Source organism: Myotis nattereri (assembly GCF_964212035.1).
Source record: "Myotis nattereri genome assembly, chromosome: 2".
NCBI classification, from domain to species: domain Eukaryota; kingdom Metazoa; phylum Chordata; class Mammalia; order Chiroptera; family Vespertilionidae; genus Myotis; species Myotis nattereri.
Window position 1 is genome coordinate 97,212,555 of NC_138076.1, and position 26,364 is coordinate 97,238,918.

At 40.3% G+C, this 26,364-nt stretch overlaps 1 protein-coding gene across 4 annotated transcripts in view; it reads right to left on the reverse strand.

Annotated features, from left to right (window-relative positions):
- Nucleotides 1-10: 10 nt before the first annotated feature.
- Nucleotides 11-26,364, reverse strand: part of STARD13 (StAR related lipid transfer domain containing 13) — a gene marked incomplete at its 5' end in the record, with an annotated part of 302,915 nt that continues 276,561 nt past the window's right edge. For all 4 annotated transcript variants that reach the window (XM_081083033.1, XM_081083032.1, XM_081083030.1 and 1 more), the window contains 7 exons: nt 11-2,458; nt 3,141-3,317; nt 5,900-6,117; nt 6,688-6,909; nt 8,018-8,132; nt 8,733-8,943; nt 26,144-26,342. In XM_081083033.1, coding sequence (XP_080939159.1) covers nt 2,341-2,458; nt 3,141-3,317; nt 5,900-6,117; nt 6,688-6,909; nt 8,018-8,132; nt 8,733-8,943; nt 26,144-26,342 — 1,260 coding nt within the window. In that variant the 3' untranslated portion in view covers nt 11-2,340. The remainder of the gene's footprint in view (nt 2,459-3,140; nt 3,318-5,899; nt 6,118-6,687; nt 6,910-8,017; nt 8,133-8,732; nt 8,944-26,143; nt 26,343-26,364) is intronic.

Below are 26,364 nucleotides of genomic sequence, written 5' to 3' on the forward strand. Positions count from 1 at the left end.
ATTTGCTTTGGCAATTTATTTATAATCGATGATGAATACCAACAATTGAGGTGAAAATACATGAGGTATAAATATAATATTAAAATGCAATATTGTATTTTATTTCCATTAGCAAAATAACTATGAATAAAATATTGTGGTATTTGACCAGCAAGTTTGATGCATCTTTCCCCTCCTTTTTCTTTTTCTTAGATGCACTGTGCTGTTATGCAGCAGTGATGTAATTAGTGTGTAAGGAAAAATTTTTAAAAAGCCAGGAAATTTGAAGAGAAGGGGAGCCAGAAATACAATCATTTTTGTTTTTATTCTATTTTAAGTATCTTCTAGGTCCTTGCTTCTCAGAGTGTGGTCTTTGGGCCAGCAGCCTGGGCCTATTAGAAATGCAGAATCACAGGCCCACCCAGACTGCCTGGATCAGAATTTGCATTTGAACAGGATCCCCAGATGATCTGTGTGCATGCTACAGTTAGTGATAGAATACCATTTATCCTTGTGTGCCTAGCACAGTTTCCAAACATGTAGGGTCCCATTTCTGGAATAGGACCCATGTTAAACTAGGTTAAACTTCACTAATGATCTTGTCTATGCCCATTAAAGTCATCCAGCACATATGGTTAAATTTAAGATGTATGGCAGAAGTGATTTTGTTTTGCTCACATGGCATTGCCCAATGGAAAATTATGGCTTTTCTGCCACCTTCTAGGTAGTCAAAGAAACAAAAAAACTCCTAAATCATAATTCAAACAGTATGATTTTTCTTGCTCCACACAGAACTCATATATAACATTTTAATTCCTCTCAATAAAATAATTGCACAATACTGATAAAAGAAAACATTACATAAATGCATACAATACAAAAAGGAAAAAACATTTTTCTTCTTTTTTTTCCTCTAACACCAGTTGCTAAATGATGATACCAATCTCTATTTAGAGATCTGTCTATCTCAAACCAAACACAATAAATTATCTTTCTCTCTACAGTTGTTGAGTTATAATTAAGAAAAATTAAACCCATTAACAATTGATTTTAGGAGAGTCAACTTGCTTAGTCTATATAATAATAAATAGGGTCAAATGCACAGGTAGCTTGACTGGCTAATGAAGAAACATGAGTTTAACAAACCTGTATATATTTTCTAAAATTAACTGAAGAACTTAGTTTTGGTCTTATGTTAGTTTAAAACCCTGTCTTTCACATTGGAAAACTTAAATGAATTATGTCTTAAGAGCATCATACATAACAAAATAAGAATTCCCTGAAGCTATAATTAATGGTCCAGGACTCTTAGATGACCATCATCTTCCTTTGTCTAGTGTCCAGAGTTAAATTCAGTGCAATACATTGGTAAGAAAATGCCAATTACCTGTGACCAAATAGGCCACTGGTCAAATAGAATGACATTTAAGAACATTATGAAATGTATCTATGAAAACATCATAGAACAAAGGGGCTCCCTTTGGCTGTGTATATGCAAAGGCTGTTCTAGTCAGCTCTAGTTAGCAGGGAAATAGGGGTTCTGTTCAGTCTCTCACTGACTCCAAAGGTTCTAGGGGTCTGATATTTCACCGAATCTGCACCCGGTGGGGCCAAGGAGCAACTGGGAATCTAGCTGTAAATTTGATAGTGACTTCTCACCACTTCTTTGCTTTAAAAAGGAGAACACATTGTTTTCCTTGCTTTTTCCAGCACTCCACTCTCAGTTTTTGAATAACAAAAGCGACCTGACAACACATAAGAACCTTTTAATGTTGTTTGCCTTTGGTTAGTACATCTTTGGTTGAACATCAGGGCAGACTGACAGGCTACACATTTTCACACCTTCCTGTCAGCAGCAGCTCTGCTCAGTTTAGAGGATGGTGGGGCCCAGAGCAACTTGGAAAGAACCATGTAAGGAAGGGACTCAGCAAGGCAGGTGTTTCAAAATATGCAATTATATATAAAATTGATATTTTACATATATACAGTAAAAGGAGAGATATATACACTTTACATATGCTATACATACATTTAGTTACAGTTAAGAATATGCTTCTTAGAAGCTTTTAAATAGCAAATTAGGCAATGCACAAAGAAAACCCATTTAATTTTAAGTAACATAGATAAATGTTTTCATTTTTAAAAATATTATATTAGTAGGAATATAGCCATCTCCAGGAAGGCTAGGAAAGTTCACAGAAACTCTTGCATCTTCAACATTCTGACTTCTCAGTGTTTCCATTTTGAGCAGGAACCATGTCAATCAGTTGTCCTCTCTCACTTTCTCCTGAGTGCACTCTCTCCCACAGGTGTTTCCTTTCACTTCCCCTTCCCTGAGCTTAATGTCACACTGGGGAAAACTCAGATTTTAGTTTCTGGACCCTCAGCAATGAGGGGCTGGAAAGAGTTTCTAATCCTGGCAACTTCCACTGCACACAGATGTCCAAAGCCTTTATTGTACCATTCTGGGGAGTGACCTCTGTGGGGACAAAAATCAGACAGGAATTGGGAAAGTCTTTTTCTACAACATAGCAATTTGTCATGGTAGACAGGGCTGTCCTTGTGCCCTGATCATCAGTACATTTGCATACAACCTGGGTCTGAGAACCCAGCGTCCAGACTATCTTTTCAGTACTTACTGGGTGCTTTAAAATGATATCATCTCCTCTGAGAAGATTCAGACTGAATTCTAGAATTGACTGAGAGAACTCAGTTTGTATCTACCAGACCAAGAACTTGGTTCAGCATCATGAATGCCTTGAAAAGTTTGGATTTAAGTTAGTTTCTTTTGAAAGGAGGGCACTGGAAGGAGCAGCAGAAGGAGGCAGACATAAAGGAAACGCCAGAGAGGAGACTCATGTTATGTGCTGAACTCCGGTGTTTGTGTTTGCTCTGTGTGAGAAGCATGGACACAGGAGTGGGGACAGAACTGAAAACAGAGAAGAGCAAAGGGCTCCAGGAAAATGATAGAATCTCAGAAAAGGTGGAGAAGAGGAACAGAGAGTGGGAGGCATACATAATCATCTATAAAAGCATGTTAATGGCTATTAGGGGGAAAAAAAGTATAGTTAAATAAGAAATAAGGATGACAGACAGGCAAATGTGCCACTTGAGCTGAGACTCCAACACCATGCCTGCCCTCCTGAGGGGTTCACACTTACTTCAGGTCTATCCTGCAGATGTGGGTCAGTCTTGACTTGCCGGAACCACATGGTTCTATTAAGTACTGAGAATCCATCACTATGGCTCGCACACCACCCATGAGCTGAGCTTCCTCGTGCTCCACAGAGAGGGAGACCAGGGTACACATTCCTTTGGGCAAATCAGTCTTCCAGGTCCTGTAGTGAAACAACCCACACATCAGAGTTATGGCTAAGAGAGAAAGACTTAAACACAGTGCTGAGGTTTATACATATTTTCCTGCTCAAATTCCAATCCTAGTTACTTGGATTAAGCCAATGACTCCCATAAGTTTGGGTAAAGTTTATACAGTGCAGTTGAAAGCAAGGGTCTCAGCCCAAGAACCCAGAGACCAGAAATGGCCATGCAGCACCCAGACCTTTGGAAAGAAACTGAGGCTGCAGAGGTCTTACAGATTTGGAATTAGGAAGCACTCATTCAACTCATTCAGTAAACATCTAATGACCACAGAGATGTGCCAAGCGCTGAGAAGCCACCAAGGGCACAGAGATACACAGTCCAGGAGGGGAAGCAGAAATACAAAGATAATTCTAAAACATCGTGGTCAGTGTAGTGACATGGAGATGCACAGAGCGCTCTGGGATCATGTGGAAGGGAAGGGAAGGCACACAGGGAAGCCTTCCTAGAGGAGATAATGCTCAATTCAAGTCTTAAAGGATAAATGAACTGGCAATGCTCAGCTTGAAAAAACTAGACTATGTGAACTGCTATCTCTCTATAAATACCTGAGTGGCTCTTGAATAGGAGAAGAAATAAATACAGTTGATTTGACTTTAGAGAAGCCATGTCTCACAATGTGTGCTTTCCAAAAACGGAGTGGGCTCTATGAGGAGGTAGTGAGTTCCTGTTATTGAAGCTATTCAAGCATGGAGGGGAACTAACATTTGGAGTAAAATTGTTGATGAAAGTCAGGAGCTATGAGAGCACTTACACAATATATACTATAGGGTATATATTTTATTATTACCATCCCAGTTTAAGTGATAAATTCTATTCCCTTACTTAGTCATCTCTTCTATAACTTCCTCCTGTCCTATGATACCACAAAGGGAAACTATTATACATTCTCAACAAGAAGTCAGGAGTAAACAAGTCCCACACAAGTGCTTAGGGACTTCCCCATGGGCATGACCATTCTCTTTTCATGCATGATAATGTGATTAATAATAAAGATGGGAAAATTATACATTTGTGTAAGCAAAATGGAAAAATCTGCAGTAACTACTACTGGAAGCTCCTGAGGAACTAGAGAAGAGGACAATGTGAGAATCAATCATGAAAGGAGACCAGCCATGTATGTGTGAGCCTAAATAGGGAGATACTCTGATGACAGAAATTATTTCAGTATGTCACTTCCTCACCATACTTGCCACTTTTTAGCTTCTTGTTTCATAATCACAAGAAATTCGTGTTGCAGGAACTACATATGGCTCATCATTTATCTCCTTGCATTCTGACTTCTTCTCCCTCAGAGTCTCATGGCCTACCCACCTTCTCCTTTAAGTCTTGGATCAAGTATCAATGCAGTGAGATTCTGCCCTGACCACTATATTTAAAATCCCATCCCTTACTTTGCCCTTATCTTACTTATGCCCCTATATAAGTAACCCTATCCCCTTACTTATTATGTATTGACTCTCTCTGCCTAATAAAATAGAAACATGAGAGAGCAGGATTGTGGTCTGCAGTGTTCCCCGCTGTTTCCCCAAGCCTCCAATGGAGTCCTGCTCAGGTGGTGATGGAAGGATACACTAAGAAATAGCATTCTGGTGGATGTATGGAAGGAAGGAGGCTCCAAGCTTGACTGGCCCTCAGCCTCCTCTAAGGGGAAGGAAGAGGCTCCATTCCCATGGCATAAATATTCTATGTGAAAAGTAACCTTTAGTTTGCCATCAAGACTAGTTTCATAAAGGAAATATTTTAAATATACATATGGGAATTTCACTAGTGATTCCTTTTATATCACTAATCCAAGAGAAACAACAGTGTTTGCCATCAGCTATCAATAAAAAAGGATATATTGATTTAATTACATTTTATATGAGTTTTTTAGTATCCTGAATCCCTCTTATTTCTGATTCAATACTGACTCACCAGCCCACATGCACAGATCCACTGTGCAAACTTCCTGTCACTGGTTGAGCCTTCCATTACGAACTCAACCCATAAATCTCTCAGAAGAAATATTTCAGCAGCAGACACAGTCTTGCAAGCTTGGTCAGACCCTGGAATCTACTGGACATCCAGCATAGTTGGACCTTCAGAGCTGTAATGAGCTATGAACAGCTGAAGCTATGCAAATGAATTCTAAAGTTATATTCCAATCTTGAGAGTTACACAAACCCTCCAGAGGGAGAAAGACAAAAAGCAGGAGAAAGTCAGACTCAATTTACATTATTTGGCAGAAAGTACAACTGGACAAACAGCAGTTATTCTTAGGACTCTGTTCTGAGGAAATGAACAATATTTATGGCCTAATAAACCGTATGCTCCAAAATTGCAGCAGTCATAAGAGAGCTCAACAGGGCTGAAAATTAGGTGAAGAAGTAGGAAGTTGGGCATAAATGGAGCAAATTCAGTTTTTGCTGAGGGAAATGAGGGCCAACTTAGTATTCCCATTGTAGGCTGAATTTAGGTGGTCAAACTCTGTGAAATGCCTAAATCTGCAGCTTTATCTGCTCTAGGAACAGAATATATTTAACTCTAGAATCAAGCTTACCTGAGAACCACAAAGTCTCTGGAAGGATGGGGGGCCATGCTGTTCAACACGTACTGATAGATTTCTGTTTGCTTGTCCAGAGTTTCCACAACCTTCCACTGCACAAAATCCTCATCCCATAGGTGGCGCTCTCTTAGCACACGATTCAAAACCACTGAAGGGGGTGCTTCCACCTCCACGGAAGCCTTCCATAACTTCAGTGGATTCCCGTCTCCCACCTTGGGAAAGATACCATCAAAAGCTGAACAAGTTAACTAGTTCCAACAAAAACCTACCACATTTCATTGGGTGTTCCAAAAAAAATCACTAATTATGAACCTTGAAAGAGTGAGTCTGCATATCGGAGGTTTACCATTTCATAATGGTAATCCTAAAGATTAAAAAATAATAATAATGATCATAAAATAATAACCATTGATACACATTAACCTCTTTGCCAAGTGTCTTTCTAACCCATTTGATTTTTAAATAGCCCTCTTCTGACAGTGGTATTATTATTATGTCCACTATGCAACTGAAAAAACTGAGGCATAAAGAGGTGTGTGACTTGCCTAACATCACATAGCTAAGGGCCAGAGAGTGGATTGGTATCTAGTAGTCTGGCTTCACAGTTTGCATTCTGATTATGTGCAACATGATTGCCTCGCAGTCACTAGAAAGAGTCTTTGACATGTTCATGTGTGTGCCAAGCCTGTGGACAGTGGATGTTTTTAAAGCAAAACAATTTCTTGGTTGTTGGATGTAGTTCCTTTGGGGTAGTTTTTTTTTTTTACCACCCCTGAGATTACCTTTTTGAAAGCAAGGTCTGTATTGTCTGTGCTGGAACACGTAACCCATCCTTTAAACTTCTCTTTGGCTTCCTTCTGGAGGCCCTGGATGAGCTGGTCCAGGTAAGTGTGGAATGTGGCCCCACTTTCCTCCACCTGGGTCCCCAGGTCTTCCAGAGTTGGAGTATGGATCTCAGCCTCCACGTAAGAATTATGAAACTGGGCTACCATCTCATGCGGGACCTGAACCAATGGGTGCATGAAAGAGCAACAGATGCATGAGTTAAAGAAATGCTGAAACTAATAGAAAAAGCAAAGTCATTTAGTAAAAAAACGGTGTGTATCAGAATGGGCCAAGTGCTGTGGACCAGATGTTTTACTAAGATCAGTGGCAAAGCTAGTGGTAGGGGGTGGGGCTTCCTAAAGGCAGGAAACACAAATATGTTTCTGAGACTATATTTATTACTCAAAACATAGCAATGATTTCTCATTCAGTCTTTCCATTTGCCATAAATTTTCCCTTTAATGTATTTTTATTCAGTTTGGCAAAATGTGGGCTCAGGAAACTTAAAGCACAGACTTAAGGGAAACATCAACTATGACTTAGAAATGGCTTTACCTCTTTAGCATACTTTTCTCACTTGCAAATGCCAAATGTACCACAAAAAAGTATGCCTGAAGTCTAGTTCACTTTCTTCTTTAACATAGCTGTGGCTATATCCATAAGCTATTCTTGATTCTTAGTTAACAGGGATTGGTCAACACACACACACACACACACACACACACACACACACACACACACACACCCCAGAAACACACACAGAGATGTTGAACCTAATCACGTTCTGAGGTAAACAAATAAATAAATAAAAGAACAGCCCAGCTGGTGTGGCTCAGTGGTTGAGCATTGACCCATGCACCAAGAGGTCTTGGTTCGTTTCCCAGTCAGGGCACATGCCCTGGTTGCGGGCTTGAACCCCAGTAGACAGCAGGCAGCCAGTCTGTTTCTCTCGCATTGATATTTCTATCTTTCTCTCTCTGAAATCAATAAAAACATATTTTTTAAAAAGAAACTAATTGTCTGGCTTGCCTTGAACCTGGTAACTGATGGTGACACAACTGTTCTCATGAAAACCGTCATCATGGTAACTCCAAATATTTAACTGTCAAGACTCAATTATATAGATACCTTCTCACATTTCTTGGATTCAAAGACCATAGCTATAGAGGGTACTATTGTCATTATAAACTCAGGAACAAACATATAAGCCATGAGTGTAGAAATTGTTCCAATGATCTCATCTAGTTCCAAGAGTTATAAGGAAGGAAGTTCAAGCCTTTCACTCACCTCAAAAAGTCTGTCACATTCCATGATCATGTGGGCAAGGCCCTGAGAGGCGGCCAGATTCTCACTGAGGTCCTTTTGATCTGGCTTCCCAGTGGCGTATTTCTTCTGTATGACCCTGTAAGTGAAGGGGACAGTCCTAAGCAGATCTCAATCCAAAGAGCTTTTCACAATAAAAGCTCATCCTTTTTCTTTTTCTTTTTCCAGGTGCTCTCCTGATCCCATACTTTCTCATTTCCAAACAAAAGCAATGACCACACATATTAGATGTTCTGAATCAGGCTAAAAGTCTGACAGTTCATAATGAAAAACCTTGGAAAAATACAAGAACAGGAATAACTGTTGGGGGAGAAATTAATCTATTTTTTTTCCAAGTTTGAAACCACTTTGCCGCAAGCTGCCATGCCTGGGCCTTGAATCTAATCCTCTCCTTTTAAACTTAAAGATTGTAAAATACTACTTCATGTACTTTTCCCTCCTTCCCACTCACACACCCAGGTTTTCTAGGTCACAACAGACATTCTTCAATGCTACTTCGACAATTCTATGAACCTGAGCACACAAATTAGGTCCTTAAAACATTTTCTGGTTATAAATTAAGAGCTGACAAATCGTCAAGTTGAAATCCAATGTGAGAAGTTTTTGTTTGTTTTGTTTTTTTAATGAACTGTGCGTTTTATCTGGTTTATGATTCCTGTTGTTGCTGAGGAAAACCCACCTGGGGGAGCTTTCTTTCTTCAATAAATTGAGATGAAAGAGAGAGGGGGCCAGACACACAGCCAGGTTCTTGGGTGTCATCTGATTCTCTTCCACCAAGTTGGCAACGTCCTTGAGGAAGCACAGAAGCGTCTGCAGGACGTCCCTGCTCTCATCAGCCAGCAGCAGGATGGCAGCCTGCACTGCCTGCAGCCGCTGCTCTTCAGGGACATCTGTGGAAAAGTGGGTGCCAGGTCATCAGAGAAACAGCCACAGAAAGAGCCAGCTGGGAAAAAAGTGAGTAAGCTGAACCTTCCTGATGTGAAGACACACTCAGAGACATCATCATCAACCATGATGACAACTGCTAAGAAAGAAGTAATTGCTTTGGCCTTACAGTTGGTAAGAGACAGAGCTGGGATTGAAACCTCAGCATCCAACTTCAGAATCCAGTCTTCACAAGGAAGTAGCCCTCGCTTTTCATACTCTGCTCATCCTTTTTCAAACCATTTTTCTGTTTTGATTGAAGTAGGCAGTAAGCCAGAGCACTATCAGCCTGGCTTTCCCCTTGCCCATCCCCTCCCACCAGACAGCTTGTAAACCACTCTGGATGCCTGGGACTCAGTGGGGCATGGTTTGGAATCCACTGTGTTGGGGGATGGCAGCCTTGCCTTTCCTTGCCCTGAGTGCAGCAGCCAGTGTGATGTCAACTTGGTACAATTAACCATGAATGGTGGGATTGATTTGCTTGGCCCCCTGAACTGATGCCAGAAGGCCAGCCTGGCACATTTACTTCTTTCCTACAAGCCACCGGGGCTTGGTTCAGAGGAGGCACATGGCTTTATGTGGTGACTCAGGCCATCTGTTCTAATCTTGAAAGTAATGGAAATTGAGGTTGTGTTTAGGGAAGAAGAACCAGGCTCACTAAAACTATGGGGAATGGATGATCCCATTCCTCTTTAGGTTGGTCATTCTGGTGGTGGGGGTGGTAATGTAGGCATTAGTCACACAGACTTAAATAGAAATTGGCCCCAATAATATGAAGTAAACTAAAAGGAAAAATCACAACAAATGGGTGCTAGGTGCTGCATTTTGCTGCCCACTGGTTGTGTTTTTTTAGGCCTGACTCACTACCCTTATTCTCTCATTCTGAAAGACACAGTCAATAATTCTCTTCAGTTAACATTGTTTCATTCTTAAAATACCAAGTTCTAGAACAGGTCTCTGCAGTAGGCTGCCTATGCTCAAAGGGGTGGGTGGGGAGATGTGCTTGTGACAATCTTTAAGGTGTGGGAAGAAAATATTAGAATTTTCAGTGGCATTTATGTCTCCTCTCATGGATATGTTACATAATATGCATAGTATGGCATAGTATATCATAATATATTTACATTATTAAAAATAAGTATACATGCTCAGATATTTACTATTGGTAGAGTTGCATGAAAAACAATGTGGTGCCTGCTGCTCTAGAGGGGCTGTAATGTGACCTTATGACCAGGTCCTGGCCATCTCCATCATCATAGTTTCCAGAGCTGGGCACACTCCTGCCTCCAGTCTGCCAGCAAATCCAAATGTCTGGAATAGCCTGACCATGCATTCAGCATTCTGTAACCCATCCTCACCCCCACCACATCCACAGCAGCAGATGGGAGACCTGGGTTTAGTAGAGAAGAGTCATTTTTTTCTAATTATAGCAAATCTTTTTCTTTTCTCTTGGTTGTGATGAAACAGAAGCAGGTACTACTAATAACTACAAGCATGTCATTGACGTGTTATAAATTCAGCTTGAGCCACTGAACTGCTCTTTTAAAAAATATAGTTTTTATTGTTGATAGCTTTAACCCCCTCCTCGCAGCCCCTCTCCATCCTCCTCCCCAGGTCTTCACTACCCTATTGCCCATGTCCATGAGCTGTGCATATAAGTATATACATTCTTGGATTTATCTCTTCTCGTCCCTCCACCCCACATTGAGGTATGCCAGGCTGTTCCATGCCTCCATGCTTCAGGTCTTATTTTGTTGGTCAATTCATTTTGTTCATTAGATTCCACAAATCAGTGAGATTATGTTGTACTTGTCTTATTTCACTTAGCATAATACTTTCCAGGTCCATCCATGCTGTCTCAAAGGGTAAGAGATCCCTCTTTTTTACAGTTGCATAATATTCCATAGAGTAAATGTCCCACAGCTTTTTTATCCATTCGTCTACTGATGGGCACTTGGTCTGTTTCCATACCTTAGCTATTATAAATAATGCTGCTCTGAACATAGGGGTGCATATTTTATTTCTTATTGGTGTTTTGGGGGTTTTAGGATATATTCCCAGAAGTGGGATCACTGGGTCAAATGGAAGTTCTATTTTTAATTTTTTGAGGAAACTCCATACTGTTTTCCATAGTGGCTGTACCAGTCTGCATTCTCACCAGCAGTGAACTCGTGTTTCCTTTTCCACATCCTCACCAGCACTTGATGTTTGTTGATTTGTTGATGATAGCCAGTCTGACAGGTGTGAGGTGATATCTCATTGTGGTTTTAATTTGTATTTCTCTGATGGTTAGTGACTTTGAGCATTTTTTCATATGTCTCTTGGCCATTTGTATGTCCTCTTTGGAGAAATGTCTATTCAGGTCTTCTGCCCATTTTTCAATTGGATCGTTAGTCTTCCTTTTGTTAAGTTGTATGAATGTCTTATATATTTTGGAAATTAACCCCCTATCAGATGTAACATTGGCAAATATATTCTCCCAGGAAATGGGCTCTGTTTACATTTTGTTGATAGTATTTTTTCTATGCAGAAGTTTTTGATTTTGATGTTATACCAATTGTTTATTTTTTCCTGATTTTTCCTTGCCTCAGGAGATGTATATTTTCCTGCCTATGGTTTCTTCTAGGATTTTTATGGTTTCACGACTTACATTTGTCTTTTATTCCCATTTTGAGTTTACTTTTGTGTCTGGTGTAAGATGGTGGTCTAGTTTCATTTTTTTTTTTTTTTTGCATGTATCTGTCCAATTTTCCCAACACCATTTATTGAAGAGACTGTCTTGACTCCATTGTATGCTCTTGCCTCCTTCGTCAAATATTAATTGAGCATAATGGTTTGGGTGGATTTCCTGGCTCTCTGTTCTATTCCATTGATCTATATGCCTGTTATTGTGCCAGTACCAGGATTTTTGGAGTAGAATGGCTTTGCAGTATAACTTGATATCTGGTATTGTGATCCCTCCAACTTTGTTTTTCTTTCTCAAGTTTGCTGTGGCTATTTGGGATCTTTTTTGGTTCCATATAAATTTTTGCAGTATTTCTTCTAGATCTGTGAAATATGCCATTGATATTTTAATAGGGGATTCATTGAATCTGTAGATAGCTTTGGGTACAATAGACATTTCCATAATGTTAATTCTACCAGTCCATGAACACGGTATATTCTTCCATTTCTTTATATCTTCCTCGACCACTTTTTTTCAAAGTCCAAAGTCCTTACCTCCTTTGTTAAGTTTATTCCTTAGTATCTTAAATTTTTGTCACAATGGTAAGTGGAATTGTTTTTTTAGTTTCTCTTTCTGAGAATTCATTATTGGTGTATAAAAATGCCCTTGATTTCTGGTTTTTAATTTTGTATTCTGCTACATTGCCAAATTCATTTATTAAATCTAATAGATTATTGGTGGGGTCTTTAGTGTGTGTTTTTTTTTTAATGTACAATATCATGCCATCTGCAAATAATGAGAGTTTTACTTCCTCCTTGCTAATTTGGGTACCATTTACCTCTTCTTCTTGTCTGATTGCTGTGGCTAGGACTTCCAGTACAATGGTTGAATAACAGTGGTGAAAGTGGACATCCCTGTCTTGTCTTGTTCTTAGGGAACAAGTGGAGGGTATGATCCCTCTATTCCCACTTTGCTAAGAGATTTTATTAAAACAGGGTGTTGGATTGTATGGAATGCTTTTTCTCCCTCAATGATATGATTATGTGATTTTTGTCTTCTACTTTGTTTATGTGATGAATCACGTTTATTGATTTGCAAATATTTTTCTTATGAGGAACTGTATTTTTTTGTTTGCTGTATTGCTTAAAGTATTACAAAGAGTATTATATATGTCTCCTTTTTTTTCCCTTGACCTTCCCCCGGCCTCCCCTACCCTCCATTTTCTTGTGTCCATTGGTTATGCTTATATGCATGCATACAAGTCCTTCGGTTGATCTCTTACCACCACCACCCCAACCCTCCCCGGCCTTCCCGCTGCAGTTTGACAGTTTGTTCAATGCTGCTCTGCCTCTGTATGTATTTTTGTTCATCAGTGTATAATGGTCTATATTATCCACAAATGAATGAGATCACGTGGTATTTTTCTTTCATTGACTGGCTTATTTCACTTAGCATAATGCTCTCCAGTTCCATCCATGCTGTTGCAAATGGTAAGAATTCCTTCTTTTTCACAGCAGCATAGTATTCCATTGTGTAGATGTACCATAGATTTCTAATTCATTCATCTGCTGATGGACACTTAGGCTGTTTCCAAATCTTAGCTATGGTAAATTGTGCTGCTATGATCATAGGGATGCATAGATCCTTTCTGATTGGTGTTTCTGGTTTCTGGGGTTTTTTCCTAGAAGTGGGATCACTGGGTCAAATGGGAGTTACATTTTTAACTTTTTGAGAAAACTCCATACTGTCTTCCATAGCGGCTGCACCAGTCTGCATTCCCACCAGTAGTGCAGGAGGGTTCCTTTTTTTCCGCATCCTCTCCAGCACTTGTCGTTTGTTGATTTGTTGATGATAGCCATTCTGACAGGTGTGAGATGGTATCTCATTGTTGTTATGATTTGCATCTCTCAGATGATTAGTGACTTTGAGCAAGTTTTCATATGTCTCTTGGCTTTCTGAATGTCCTCTTTTGAAAAGTGTCTACTTAGGTCCTTTGCCCATTTTTTGATTGGATTATTTATCTTCCTTTTGTTAAGTTGTATGAGTTCCCTATGAATGTTGGAGATTAAACCCTTATTGGTGATAAAATTAGCAAATATGTTCTCCCATGAAGTGGACTTCCTTGTTGTTTTGTTGATGGTGTCTTTTGCCATGCAGAAGCTTTTTATTTTGATGTAGTCCCATTTATTTTATCCTTAGTCTCCATTGCCCTAGGAGCTGTACCAGTAAAAATATTGCTATGACATATTTCTGCAATTTTGCTGCCTATGGAGTCTTGTAGGGTTTTTATGGTTTCCCATCTTACATTTAAGTCCTTTAGCCATTCTGAGCTTGTTTTTGTATATGGTATAAGTTGGTGATCTAGTTTCATTTTTTTGCATGTATCTAATCAAATTTCCTAGCACCATTTAATGAAGAGACTGTCTTGACTCCATTGTATGCTCTTGCCTCCTTTGTCAAATATTAACTGAACATAATGGCTTGGGTCAATTTCTGGGTTCTCTGTTCTGTTCCATTGGTCTATATGTCTGTTCTTGTGCCAGTACCAGGCAGTTTTGAGAACCGTGGCTTGGTAATGTAGCTTGATATCTGGTATTGTGATTCCTCCAACTTTGTTTTTCTTCCTTGGGATTGCTGTGGCTATTCAGAGTCTTTTTTTATTCCAGATGAATTTTTGGAGTTTGTTCTAGATCTTTGAAATATGCTGTTGGTATTTTAATGGGGATTGCATTGAGTCTGTAGATTGCTTTGGGTAGTATGAACATTTTAATGATGTTGATTCTACCAATCCATGAACATGGTATGTTCTTCCACTTGTTTATGTCTTCCTCTGTTTTTTTTTTCAATGTCCTGTAGTTTCCTGAGTACAGGTCTTCTACCTCCTTAGTGAAGTTTATTCCTAGGGATCTTAATTTTTTTTTTTTTGGTGCAATGGTAAATGAGATTGTTTTATTAGTTCCACTTTCTGTGAATTCATTGTTGGTGTATAAAAAGGCCAAGGATTTCTGGGTGTTAATTTTGTATCCTGCTATATTGCTGAATTCATTTATTAGGTCTAGTAGTTTTTTGATGGAGTCTTTGGGGTTTTCTATGTTTAATATGTCATCTGAGAATAAGGACAGTTATGCTTCTTCTTTTCCAATTTGGATGCCTTTTATTTCTTCTTCTCTTATCGCTATGGCTAGCACTTCCAGTGCTGGCACAAACAGGAGTGGTGAAAGTGGGCATCCCTATTCTTAGGGGAAATGAGTTTAGTTTTTACCCATTGAGTATGATGTTGACTGTAGATTTGTCATATAAGGCTTTAATTATGTTGAGGTATGATCCCTCTATTCCCACTTTGCTGAGAGTCTTTATTAAGAAAGGGTGTTGGATTTTGTCAAATGCTGTTTCTGCATCGATTGATATGATTATGTGATTTTTTTTCTCTCAATTTGTTTATGTGATATATCACATTTATTGATTTGTGAGTAATTTTACCATTTTTGAATCCCCAGAATAAGTCCCCCTTGGTCATGGTGTATGATCTCTCTAATGTAATGGTGAATCTGATTTGCTAGAATTTTGTGGATGATTTTTAGCATCTATGTTCATCTCTTTCTTTGTTTTTAACGTTTTCCCTTTTAATTATGATGTGTCTAGGTGTGCGTCTCTTTGGGTTCATCTTGACTGGGACTTTCTGTGCCCCTGAACTTGTGTGATATTTTCCTTCACAAGGTTGGGGAAGTTTTCTGTCATTATTTCTTTAAACAGGTTCTCTGTTCCTTGCTCAGCCTCTTCCTCTTCTGGTATATCTATAATGTGTATGCTCATACATTTCATGTTGTTCCTGAGATCCCTTAAGCTATCTTCATACTTTTAAATTACTTTTTCTATTTTCATCTATGACTGGGTGTTTATTTATACCTTGTCTTCCAAATCACTGATTTGGTCCTCTGCTTCATCCAATCTACTTTTAATACCTTCTAGTGTCTTCTTGATGTGAGATGTATCATTTTACATTTTTGTCTGGTTCTTGTTCATGGTCTCTATTTTTCTTTTCTTTTTTATTGATTAAGATATTACATATGTGTCCTTATCCCCACGTTACCCTCTACCCCCCCCCCCCCCGCTCCCCCCTCATGCCCTCACCACCCCGTTGCCCGTGTCCATTGGTTAGGCCTATATGCTTGCATATAAGTCCTTTGGTTGATCTTTCCCCCTTACCCCCACCCTCCCCTACCTTCCCTACAAGGCCCGACAGTCCATTCAATGCCTCTCCGTCTCTGGTTCAGTTCTTGTTCATCAGTTTATGTTGTTCATTTTATTCCACAAATGAGTGAGATCATGTGGTATTTATCCGCTCTCCAGTTCTATCCATGCTGTGGCAAATGGTAAGAGTTCCTTTTTCTTCTTCCTCTTCTTAAAGAATACCTTTCAGCATTTCATATAATGCTGGTTTGGTGGTGATGAACTCCTTTAGCTTTTTCTTATCTGTGAAGCTCTTTATCTGACCTTCTATTCTGAATGATAGCTTTGCTGGATAAAGTAATATTGGTTGTAGGTTCTTGGCATTCATCACTTTGAATATTTCTTGCCACTCCCTTATGGCTTGCATGGTTTCTGTTGAGAAATCAGCTGACAGTCATATGGGTACTCCCTTGTAGGTAACTGACTGTCTTTCTCTTGCTGCTTTTAAGATTCTCTCTTTGTCTTTTGCTCTTGGCATTTTAATTATGATGTGTCTTGGTGTGGTCCTCTTTGGATTCCTTTTGTTTGGGGTTCTCTGCGCTTCCTGGATTTGTAAGTCTATTTCTTTGACCAGGTAGGGGAAGTTTTCTGTCATTATTTCTTCAAATAGTTTTTCAATATCTTGCCCTCTCTCTTCTTCTGATACCACTATAATTCTGATGTTGGTACGCTTGAAGTTGTCCCAGAGGCTCCTTACACTATCTTCATATTTTTGGAATCTTTTTTCTTTTTTATTTTTCGGTTGGGTATTTTTTATTTCTTTGTATTTCAAATCTTTGACTTGATTCTTGGGATCCTCTTGACTGCTGTTGGATCTCTGTATATTATTCTTTATTTCAGTCAGTGTATGCTTAATTTCTAGTTGGTCTTTTTTTCATATCCTCCAGGGTCTCACTAAATTTATCGGCGGTTTCCATAAAATTCTTGAAAAACCTTATAAATGTGGCCTTGAACTCTATATCCAGTCGTTTGCTTTCCTCCATTTCTGTCATTTGTGACCTGTTTCTTTGTCTCCGCATTTTTTATGCTTCCCTGTGTGGGTAGAGTGGTTTTGTGTGTCAGGTGTCCTGTAGGGCCCAGTGGCTCAGCCTCCCCAGTTACCTGAGGTGGACACTCTTGGTGTACCCCCTTGTGGGCTTTTTGCACAGTCTTATTGTAGTTATGCCTTGATTGTTGTAGGATCACTGGGAGGAATTGACCTCTAGGCCAATTGGCAGTGAGAATCAGCTGTGTCTGCGGTGGGAGAACTTCTGTGCTGAAGACACCCTTCTGGGGCAAGACTTGCTTCAGTGGGGTTTTGGTGCTCACTGAGTCTGCACCCTGAGTGTGTCCCTTATGGATCTGAGGAGTTGTGATCTGGATGGTCCCCCTCTGACCACTGGGTACACTGGCTCTTGGATCTAAGGAGGTGCTAATTTAGCCTCTGCCTGAGGTTACACAGCAGGAGCTACGAAGAGAACTGTAGATTCTCCTTCCTTTTTTTGGAGTTGGGGGTGCCCTGATGAGGCCCAGCTGTGAAGCAATGCAAGCTGCTGTGGGGCTTGGGCCTTCTCTTGGAAGTTCTGGGTCTGTCTGGCCCAGCTGCAGTTAGGTAATTTTCAGGTTGCAAAGGGCCAGGGCATTCATATGCAAAAGCCTCTGCCGCAGCCTGGGTGGGGCGGGGTCTCAGGGAATCAAAGAGCAGAGCAAGTAGCTATGGCAGATTCTCAGCCCTGCCCTAAGGGGCCCACTCGTCTCAGTGTCCCAGTAATTGCTGCAAGCACCTCTGAGGGAAAGCCGCCCTCAAGTTCCGAGTTCTGCCCGCTGCCAGACAGTCCAATTTCTCCCCGTATGAGTCCTGGGTCCCCAGAGACTTCCCGGAACCGGAGTTCAGAGCAGTCGGGAGCTTGTTACTCCCTCCCGATTCAAAAGGACAGCTGCATCCTCAGGTGCCAGCCCCTTTCCGCGCGGGCGAGCCTCCGTACCTCTGTGCTTTACTTCCACAGCTCCTCTGGCTCTCAGTGTGCTTTTCTTTCCATCTAGTTGTAGAATTTCCACTCAGCCAGCCTTCCTGTAGTTCTGGTTGATGTCCGTTTTGTCTTTTTGTTGTATTTTTGAAGTTGTTGTGGGAGGCAGCAATTTCCTGGTGTTTATCTATGCCGACATCTTAGTTTCTCCACCTCTATTTTTCTTTATTTACTGTTGTAATTTTCACTAAGTTCCTTAAGCATCTTTATAACCAATTGCTTTGAATTCTATGTCTGATAGGTTGCTTGCCTCCATTTCATTTAGTTCTTTTTCTGGAGATTCCTTCTTTTCTCTTACTTGGGATTTCTTTCTTTGTCTCCCTATTTCAACTGTCTCTTTGCATTTGCTTCTATGTATTAGATAGAACTGTTAGGCCTTCCAATCTTTGTGGGATGGCCTTAACTAAAAAGTGCTGAGGTGTCCAGTGGTGCAATCTCTTTGTTCACCTGAGCTGGGTGCTCTAGGAATGCCCTTTGTGTGTGTTATTTGAGCTCTCCTTTTGTAATTGGGACTTGATTGTTGATGTCCCATTCATGGGAGGGATCTCCTCTCCAACTTGCTGCCAGTGAGGTTCAACTCCAATGTTTTCATGCCAGCTGTTATACAGGTGCTTTGGGCCCTATATTTGGGGGGCTCATTGGATTTTGATCTGATGTTGTTGAATCTGGTCCCTTGCTGTGTCTATCCTGGGCCTTCTAGGAGCTTCTCTAATGCAGGTGAATGTGAATCACTGTCTCTTTCTGGCCCTGGGTATCCTGATTGAGGTCTGAGTGGATAAAGCCCCTAGTAGTCCAGTGGTAAGGGACTCCTTAGCCCAGAGGCTGGGTCTGCCTTCAGTCTCATGCCTTGATTGTCCCTGTTCAGAGCTGTGCTCCCTTCCCTACAGAGATGGTCCTGCATGTGCCAATTGCAGGCACTTGGGGTCCTGCTGGCTTTTGCCTTGCTGTGCATTCCAGGGTGGTGTCTGCAGTGGGGACCCAAATTCTGTCTGTCTACCCTATGTCTTTTGACTGGAGCATTTAAACCATTTACATTTAAGGTTATTATGGATAGGTGCTAATTTGTTGCAAGTCTTCTTCTTTATATTTGTATTCTTCTGTTTATATCTTTTCTTACAACAATCCCATTAGCATTTTTTGCAGTGCTGGCTTGGTGGTAATAAACTCATTTAGGCTTTGTGTGTCTGTGTGTGTGTGTGTGTCTGTGAAGTTCTTTATTTCACCTACATTTTGAATGATAGTCTTGCTGGATATAGTAGGCTAGGGTTCCAGGGTTCATTCCCTTGGTTTTCATTACTTTTTATACTTCATGCCACTCCCTTCTGGCTTTAAGTGTTTCTACTGGAAAATCAGCTGGAAGTCTAATGAGAGCTCCCTTGTAGGTAACTTTCTTTCTGTTGTATCCTTTTAGATTCTTTCTCTGTCTTTAATGTTTGCTATTTTACTTGTCATGTGCCAAGGTGTGGGTCTTTTGGGATTCATCTTGATTGGGACTCTCTGTGCTTCCTAAACTTGAGTTACTTTTACCTTCAGCAGGTTAAGTTAATTCACTGCCATTGTTTATTCAAACAGGTACTCCATTCCTGGCTTGGATTCATCTCCTTCTAACACCTGTATGATATGAAGGTTGTGAAATTTCATGTTGTTCCAAAGCTCCCTTAGACACTCCTCCTACTTTTAAATTTTTTTTCCATTTGCTGCTCTTAATGGGTGTGTTTTTATACCTTGTTTTCTAATTCACTGATTCAGTACTCAGCTTCTTCTAGCCCAGTGGTCAGCAATCTCATTAGTCACCAGAGCCAAATATCAACAGTACAACGATTGAAATTACTTTTGAGAGCCAAATGTTTTAAACTTAAACTATACAGGTAGGTACATTGTTATTAACTTAATTTGGGTACTCCTAAGCTGGCCTTTGCTAAAAATGTCCTCAATCTGATTGAAGTACGTTCACTGAGGTCGACCCCTTCCAACTCTCCCATCCACACTTGTCTTGTATACTTATTTCAGATAGATGAGTGTGGATGGGAGAATTGGAAGGGGTCGACCTCAGTGAATGTACCTCAAAACAACATACCTCCCCCGCTCCGCGTATCCCACAGCCCACCTGCGCTGCGTCTTGCATCTCCTGTCGCCCGACTGACCGACGCCCCCCCCCCCCCACTTCTTCTAATGCCACTTCTTCCAAATAGACTTGCCCAGGCTGAAAACCGACTTCTGTGCATGGGCCATGAAGTTTCAATCACACTGTATGTGCGCGCCCACACGTGGTATTTTGTGGAAGAGCCACACTCAGGGGGCCAAAGAGCCGCATGTGGCTCGCAAGCCGCAATTTGCCGACCACTGTTCTAGCCTATTGAATGCTTCCGGGGTGTTTTTTATTTCTGCTATGTCATTCTTCATTTCCTCTTGATTCTTATTCATATTGATGTTCCCATTCAGCTCCTTATAAATCTCATTAAGTTGCTTGTAGTTCTCACCAAGTTATTTGAGCACCCTTAAAACCATTACTGTGAATTCTTTTAACAAATTGCTTGTCTTCATTTCATTTAGTTCCTTTTCTGAAGATTCCTCCTTTTCTTTCATTTGGGTGTTGTTTCTTTGTCTCTATTTTTGCTCTCCCTTGCATTTGTTTATATGTATTAGATAGAACTACTATGCTTCCCAGACTTTGTGGTGTGGTCTTATGTAGTAGGTCTTTTGAGGGACCCAGTGGTGCAGTTTCTTTGATCTCTTAGACTGGGTGGGCTAGGAAAGCCACTTGTTGAGTTATTTGGGTTCTTCTGTTATAATTGCATCTTTAATGTTGTTGTCCTGTTAATGAATGGGATCTCATTTCAAGCTGGCTGACTCTGAGGCTCACCCCTGACCACATGGTGAGCTGTTGTGGAGGTGCTGACCAAACACAACAAAATACAACACAACAAAACATGAAAGAAAATAATTGAAACAAACCTAAGACCCCTACAGCAACAATAAAAGCAACCACCAGAGAATTAGGAAAAAGAAAAGAGAGCAAGAATGATGGAGGAAAAGAAAGAAAAAAGTATGAGGAGAGAACAAAACAAAAGGAAAAGGGGGTGATGGAATATTAAGGCGCAGAGATGAAATAAAGGCAATAAGAGTAAATGGTAGAGGAATAGGGGAAGGGAAATGTTTTAAAATAAAAGAGGAAGAAAAAATTGAGAGGAAAAATAGAGGAGAAACTAGATAGGCCCAAAATAAGAAAAGGAAAAAATGATGAGAAAGCAGGAGAAAAAGGCAAAGTAAATATTGAGTAGCACTGGGAAAAAGAAAAATTGGACACATGATAGAAAAAATAGAGACTAACAACATAACAAATTAATAAATCAGATAGATGAAAAAAATAAATAAAAAAGAAAAAAGAGCAGGAAGAGAAAAAATAGAAAAAGAAAAGAAGACAAAAAAGTGAAGTGGCATTTGTCTTACTGAGTTTAGTGCCTCCTGGAAGCTCCTTTTGGGTCCTGCTCTTCTGGTGACTGTGGCTAACTGTTCTGTCTGCCAATTCTTGGCTTCCCAAGAAGTACATAGGTGCTAGCCACTGTCAGAAACTGTCCTATTTTGGCTTTCAGCAGCCTGCTGGAAGCTCCAAGTGATAGACAGTTTGTGTCTGTCTCTACAGGACTTGGCTGCACATGGGAGGGACCAATCTGCCCTCTAAATCAGGTTCATTAGCAGCATGGGGCCCAGGGCTGGGTTAGTAAGCTTCCCTATGTCCCCAGGCTCTGCTTCTGCGTGCCTTTGCTTGCCAGCCAGCTGTCAATCTTAATCACTCAAAAGACTATTTCTGAAAGGGCTTTAGGCAGAATCATGAGTCTAGACTACTGGGTCTCCCGTGAGATGGAGGTGCTGTTCAGATTTCAGGGAAAGTGATGGATGTGTTTCCTGTCCCAGAGCTCTTAGAGTGGCCCAAAATATTACTCTGCCCTCAGCTGGACAGAGATCCTTGTATGCAGTCCAGCGGGATCAGCTGGAAACCTGGAGTTTCCGTCAGTTCTCTCATACAGGGAAAGCACCAGTTTCCTGGGATAATGGGGCAGATGACTCCTCCCCCAATCCACTTACTGAGGTCTCCTGAAACTGTTCAAACACATAGGCTTGGCCTCTGCTTTTGTTTCCTCTGAAAAGGTTAAAATGTAGGGTGTGGCATGCAGGGCTCCTTGGGGGTGGGGCAGGCTGTATCTCCTAGCATGAGTGTCTTTTTTTTCTCTTTTCCTGTGCTATGGCTACTGGGAGTGGCTAGCTCCTCTCAGGAAAAATGGCCCTTTTCTTTTTGGAGGGGTATGACCAAATACAGGACTCCTGGCTGCTGCTTTTCCATGTCTCCCTGCAATGCTTCCCACCCCAGCCTTTCCTTAGGCACCTCGAGTCTGCATCTCCCTCCCTTCACCAAAGCCTTGGGTGAGTAGCTGCAAATGAAACTCCTGTGATCTGGATTTAAAAATAAAACAAAAAAACCCCTGAAACTGAGGCTTTCTCTCCAGCATGCTCTGGTCTACCAGCTTCAGACTCCAAGGTGGCCAGCAGTCCTGCCACCTTTCATGGCTGGATGTTATGTGGGCCACTGATCTTGGCTCTGGTGCTCCGGGTTGTGGAGCCCAGAATAGGTTCCAGGTCTCTGTCTTCTGAGGGAACAGACCTTCCTGTAGCCAAGAGATCCCTCCTCTCTCTCAGCCTGCCACCCCTGGAAGCTGGGTCAGCTCCTCTCTTGACCTCTCCTTTCCTACTGGCCTCCAGGTGTTTTCTTTCCTTCCTTGATATAAGTCTCTTTCTCAGCTGGACCTCAGTTTGTAATTCTGAGTGTATGTTCCCCACTTTAGTTTTATTTCCAGTCTGGTCCTGGGAGAGGTGCAAGAAAGGTTTGCCTGTTCAGCCACCATTTTCTCCCGCTCAATCTGAACTGCTTTTAAGTATGCTACTTCAGGTAAGATGCTTTGTATAGACATTGTTTAACTTTAGATTGCTAACCTTCTCTTTCATGCCAGCATCTGTCATGGCTACATGTTGTTTCAACTTTTTTTCTAATCACTTGCTCCTTTATATCTCAGAAAATAACTTCTATCTATTATTTTCTACTAAAATTACTTGCAAAGGTCAACTATTAATCCCAAAATTCCACATTTGTTTTGGGTACCATCCTTTTTCACCTTTCTGTTACACATGACACTCTGGAAGTTTCTGCATCTTTCTTGACTCTCATGATAGCATTTTGGATATTCATTCCTAAATGCTGATAACTTGTGACCATGTGGATGGCTAGCAGCACCTTAAAATCAACATCCAGTCAATTCTAAACAATTCTGTCCTACTTATCCTCCAGTCAGTAGCTCTGCCTCCTTCCTTTCTCTGTTCTTCCAGTCATCAAGCTTAAGGGTTGTCTTTGACCCTCTATTCTCCTCTCTCGTAGACTAGTGGGTTTCAAATATTTTCACTAATCATCCAATCTCTAATTAATCATTTGATGAAAATCTGAAAAGTAACACAGCTAAAACTAGAACTGCTCTAGAGAATGGGAGAAAGAATTGTTCCTCCCTAACTCAACAATAGTTAGTAAACTTGGTCTCCTCCATGAAGGTTATTTCCAGTCTCACTCCTGGAAATCACTACAGGTAATTCAGAGCCTCAATTAAGGCTTCCTAACCCTCTATTCTCATCTAGTACAATATCTATTATTTACACATCTAGATTCATAGGTCCAAACACAGTTCTGATAGACATGGGCCCTTATGGCAGGCACAAGGTGGTGGCCTACTCAATATCTACTCTCTCCTTTTTCTAGAAGAAAATAATACGTTCTGTGCAGGTGTGGGCTGTAAAGTGCTCTGAGAAGCTGGACCCTTCCCTCATATCTAGGGTGGATTTAGGGGAGAATGTGTAAACCATTTCTGGCCTGTGGGACCAAGGAAAATGTTGGGAGCTTCTGTGAATTTCTCTCTCTGATAAAAAGAGATATATGCCAAAGGAGAAGCCCTCTGTCCTCTTCTTACCTTTGAATGTGATTTTGGGAAGACATGATAATTCTAAGTTGTGGCACTTTAAGGGACCTTATGGGGATTATCAAGAGAGGCCGACTTTCAGCCTTGGCACCACTGATCATGAAATTATTTAATTCCATATTTTTTGTTATGTGCATTACATAATGTCCCCATTGTTTTTTAAAAACTATTTTTATTGTGTTTTTTTTGTTTTTTTTTTTTTTTTTTTTTTTTTTTTTTTTTTTTTTAGAGAGGAGAGAGTGGGAGAGAGACAGACACATTGACATGAGAATGAAACATCTATCTGCTGCCTCCTGCCCACCCCCCACTGGGAATCAAGGCTGCAATCCAGGCATGTTTGCTCACCCAGAATTGAACTGGCAACCCTTCAGTGCATGAGATGATGCCAAATCAACTGAGCCACACCAGCTGGGGCATATAATGTAATTATTGTTTAAACAACTTTGGGAATTTTGGTTATGACTTTACAACTAAGAGCCTACTATCAACACCCCAGGCTTCCCCAATGCTTAATGGATCAAGTATAATTCTTTGCCCTAATATTCAATGCCCATACTCAGTCTAATTTTCAGTGTAATTTGATACAGCATTGTACATTTACCATTGATGCCAGAACATGTCATCTCCGGCCACATGGTCATGCTATTTGCTTCACTCAGCATGTGTTCCTTACATATCTCAACCTCCAGTTATCATCCTTGGGTTTTCTCTGTAAACTTATATGGAATTTCTCTAATATTGCTGTAATGCAATTATTTATGTGTGTCTTATTCCCCTCTGTTGCAAGATCCTTAGGAGATGAGATTAAGTCTTCCCCAACTGTATGCTCTGCAGTGCTCAGCATGGTGCCCTGTACATAAACAACCCTTTGTAAATGTCTTTTCAGCTAATATAAGCCTTGCTTTGATCTGGTTTCTTGCTGGTGAGTCTCAAAAAGGGTCAAAGACATTGCTCTCTTGGAAATAATCTAGTGTTAACCTTACTCTAAAAACTGATTAAATGGAAATATTCATATATCATATTTCCAAGCCATAAGGGAGACTTAATTGAAAAATGCAGTTCAACCTCTTATGGCAACAACATCATGAACTCCCTATTTTGGGGTTCTAACAACATGTATCATTAATTTAACCTATTCACTTTGACAAAGTAATATTTATTTAGTGGATCACCACTCTATCCTGTTTTTACAAATGCTACTTGTTATAAACCTTTTTGAATTTCAAATATTGTATACTCCTTAACCACATTTAGTACTTATTTCTCTATAGTAGGGATCATCTTCAAATGGGATCAATTCCATGTTGAGGTCTACTTCAGGCATATTTTTCTGAAAAGTCAAAGTCCATGGGACAAATAATTTTTTTCCCTAAGGAATTGAGAATAAGCCATCAAAATAATTATAATGATAACATTATGATATCTAGAAAGAATCCATGTTCATTACTAATATCCTCTTTTATAATTAGCTTTAGCAGGATATGTCTTTTAATAAAAACAGTTATTTTCATGATTATTTTAGAGGCTTAGTTGAGAATTATCAATTTATCATCACTTAAAAAATTCCAGCTCGGCCAGAGTGGCTCAGTGGTTGAACATCAATCTATGAACCAGGTTATGGTTTAATTCCTGGTCAGGGCACATGCCAGGGTTGTGGGCTCAATCCCGGTAGAGGGCATGCAGGAGGCAGCTGACTAATGATTCTCTCTCATCTTTGGTGTTTCTATCTTTCTTTCCCTTCCCCTTCCTCTCTGAAATTAGTAAAAATATATTTTTAAAAATTTCAAGTGAAAACATAAATTAGTTGAATTAAGCATACAGCTTGATTTGGTTTGCTTATCTTTCACCCTTACAAAACACTGTATAACCATATATTTGCCTTTTATTTCCAGTAATTTTAACGCTTTTGGCCTTAACTTTCATATATCCCAAGGAAGCGCTGAATTTTAGAAAATTAAATGGGTTTTTAAAAACACCTATATACACAATAAATTCTATTGTGTTCCCTTTTCATTTTAAATTTGTTGAAAGTACACTGAAAGTTAGTTTCAGATCTTAGGCCAAACTACACTGAAAAGGAAAATTTTGATGCAAAAAATATGGCCTGGAGATTTATATATCAAACTATGAACAAAGTTACTTCTGGAGAGGAGTGTAGAATGATAACTTTTATATATTTCTTTATGAGTTCATGTATTCCAATGGATGGGTACACATGAGAACACCAATCTACATTATTTCTACTTACACTGATAGATGTGGAGAAAGGTTTCCCTGAGCTTGTTGGTGAAAAGAGGCTCAGGGAGGTCCCGGAAGAACTGTTTCACCATATCTGCCACATCATAAGCGGACTGGTCCTCATAGCTGAGGTTCTCAGGGGATTTCTCGTTCATTTGACGTAAGGCCTGGATTCTAGATTTCACACCAGATTTTCGAAAAAGGCCCACCTGAAACAAGTCACAGGGACAT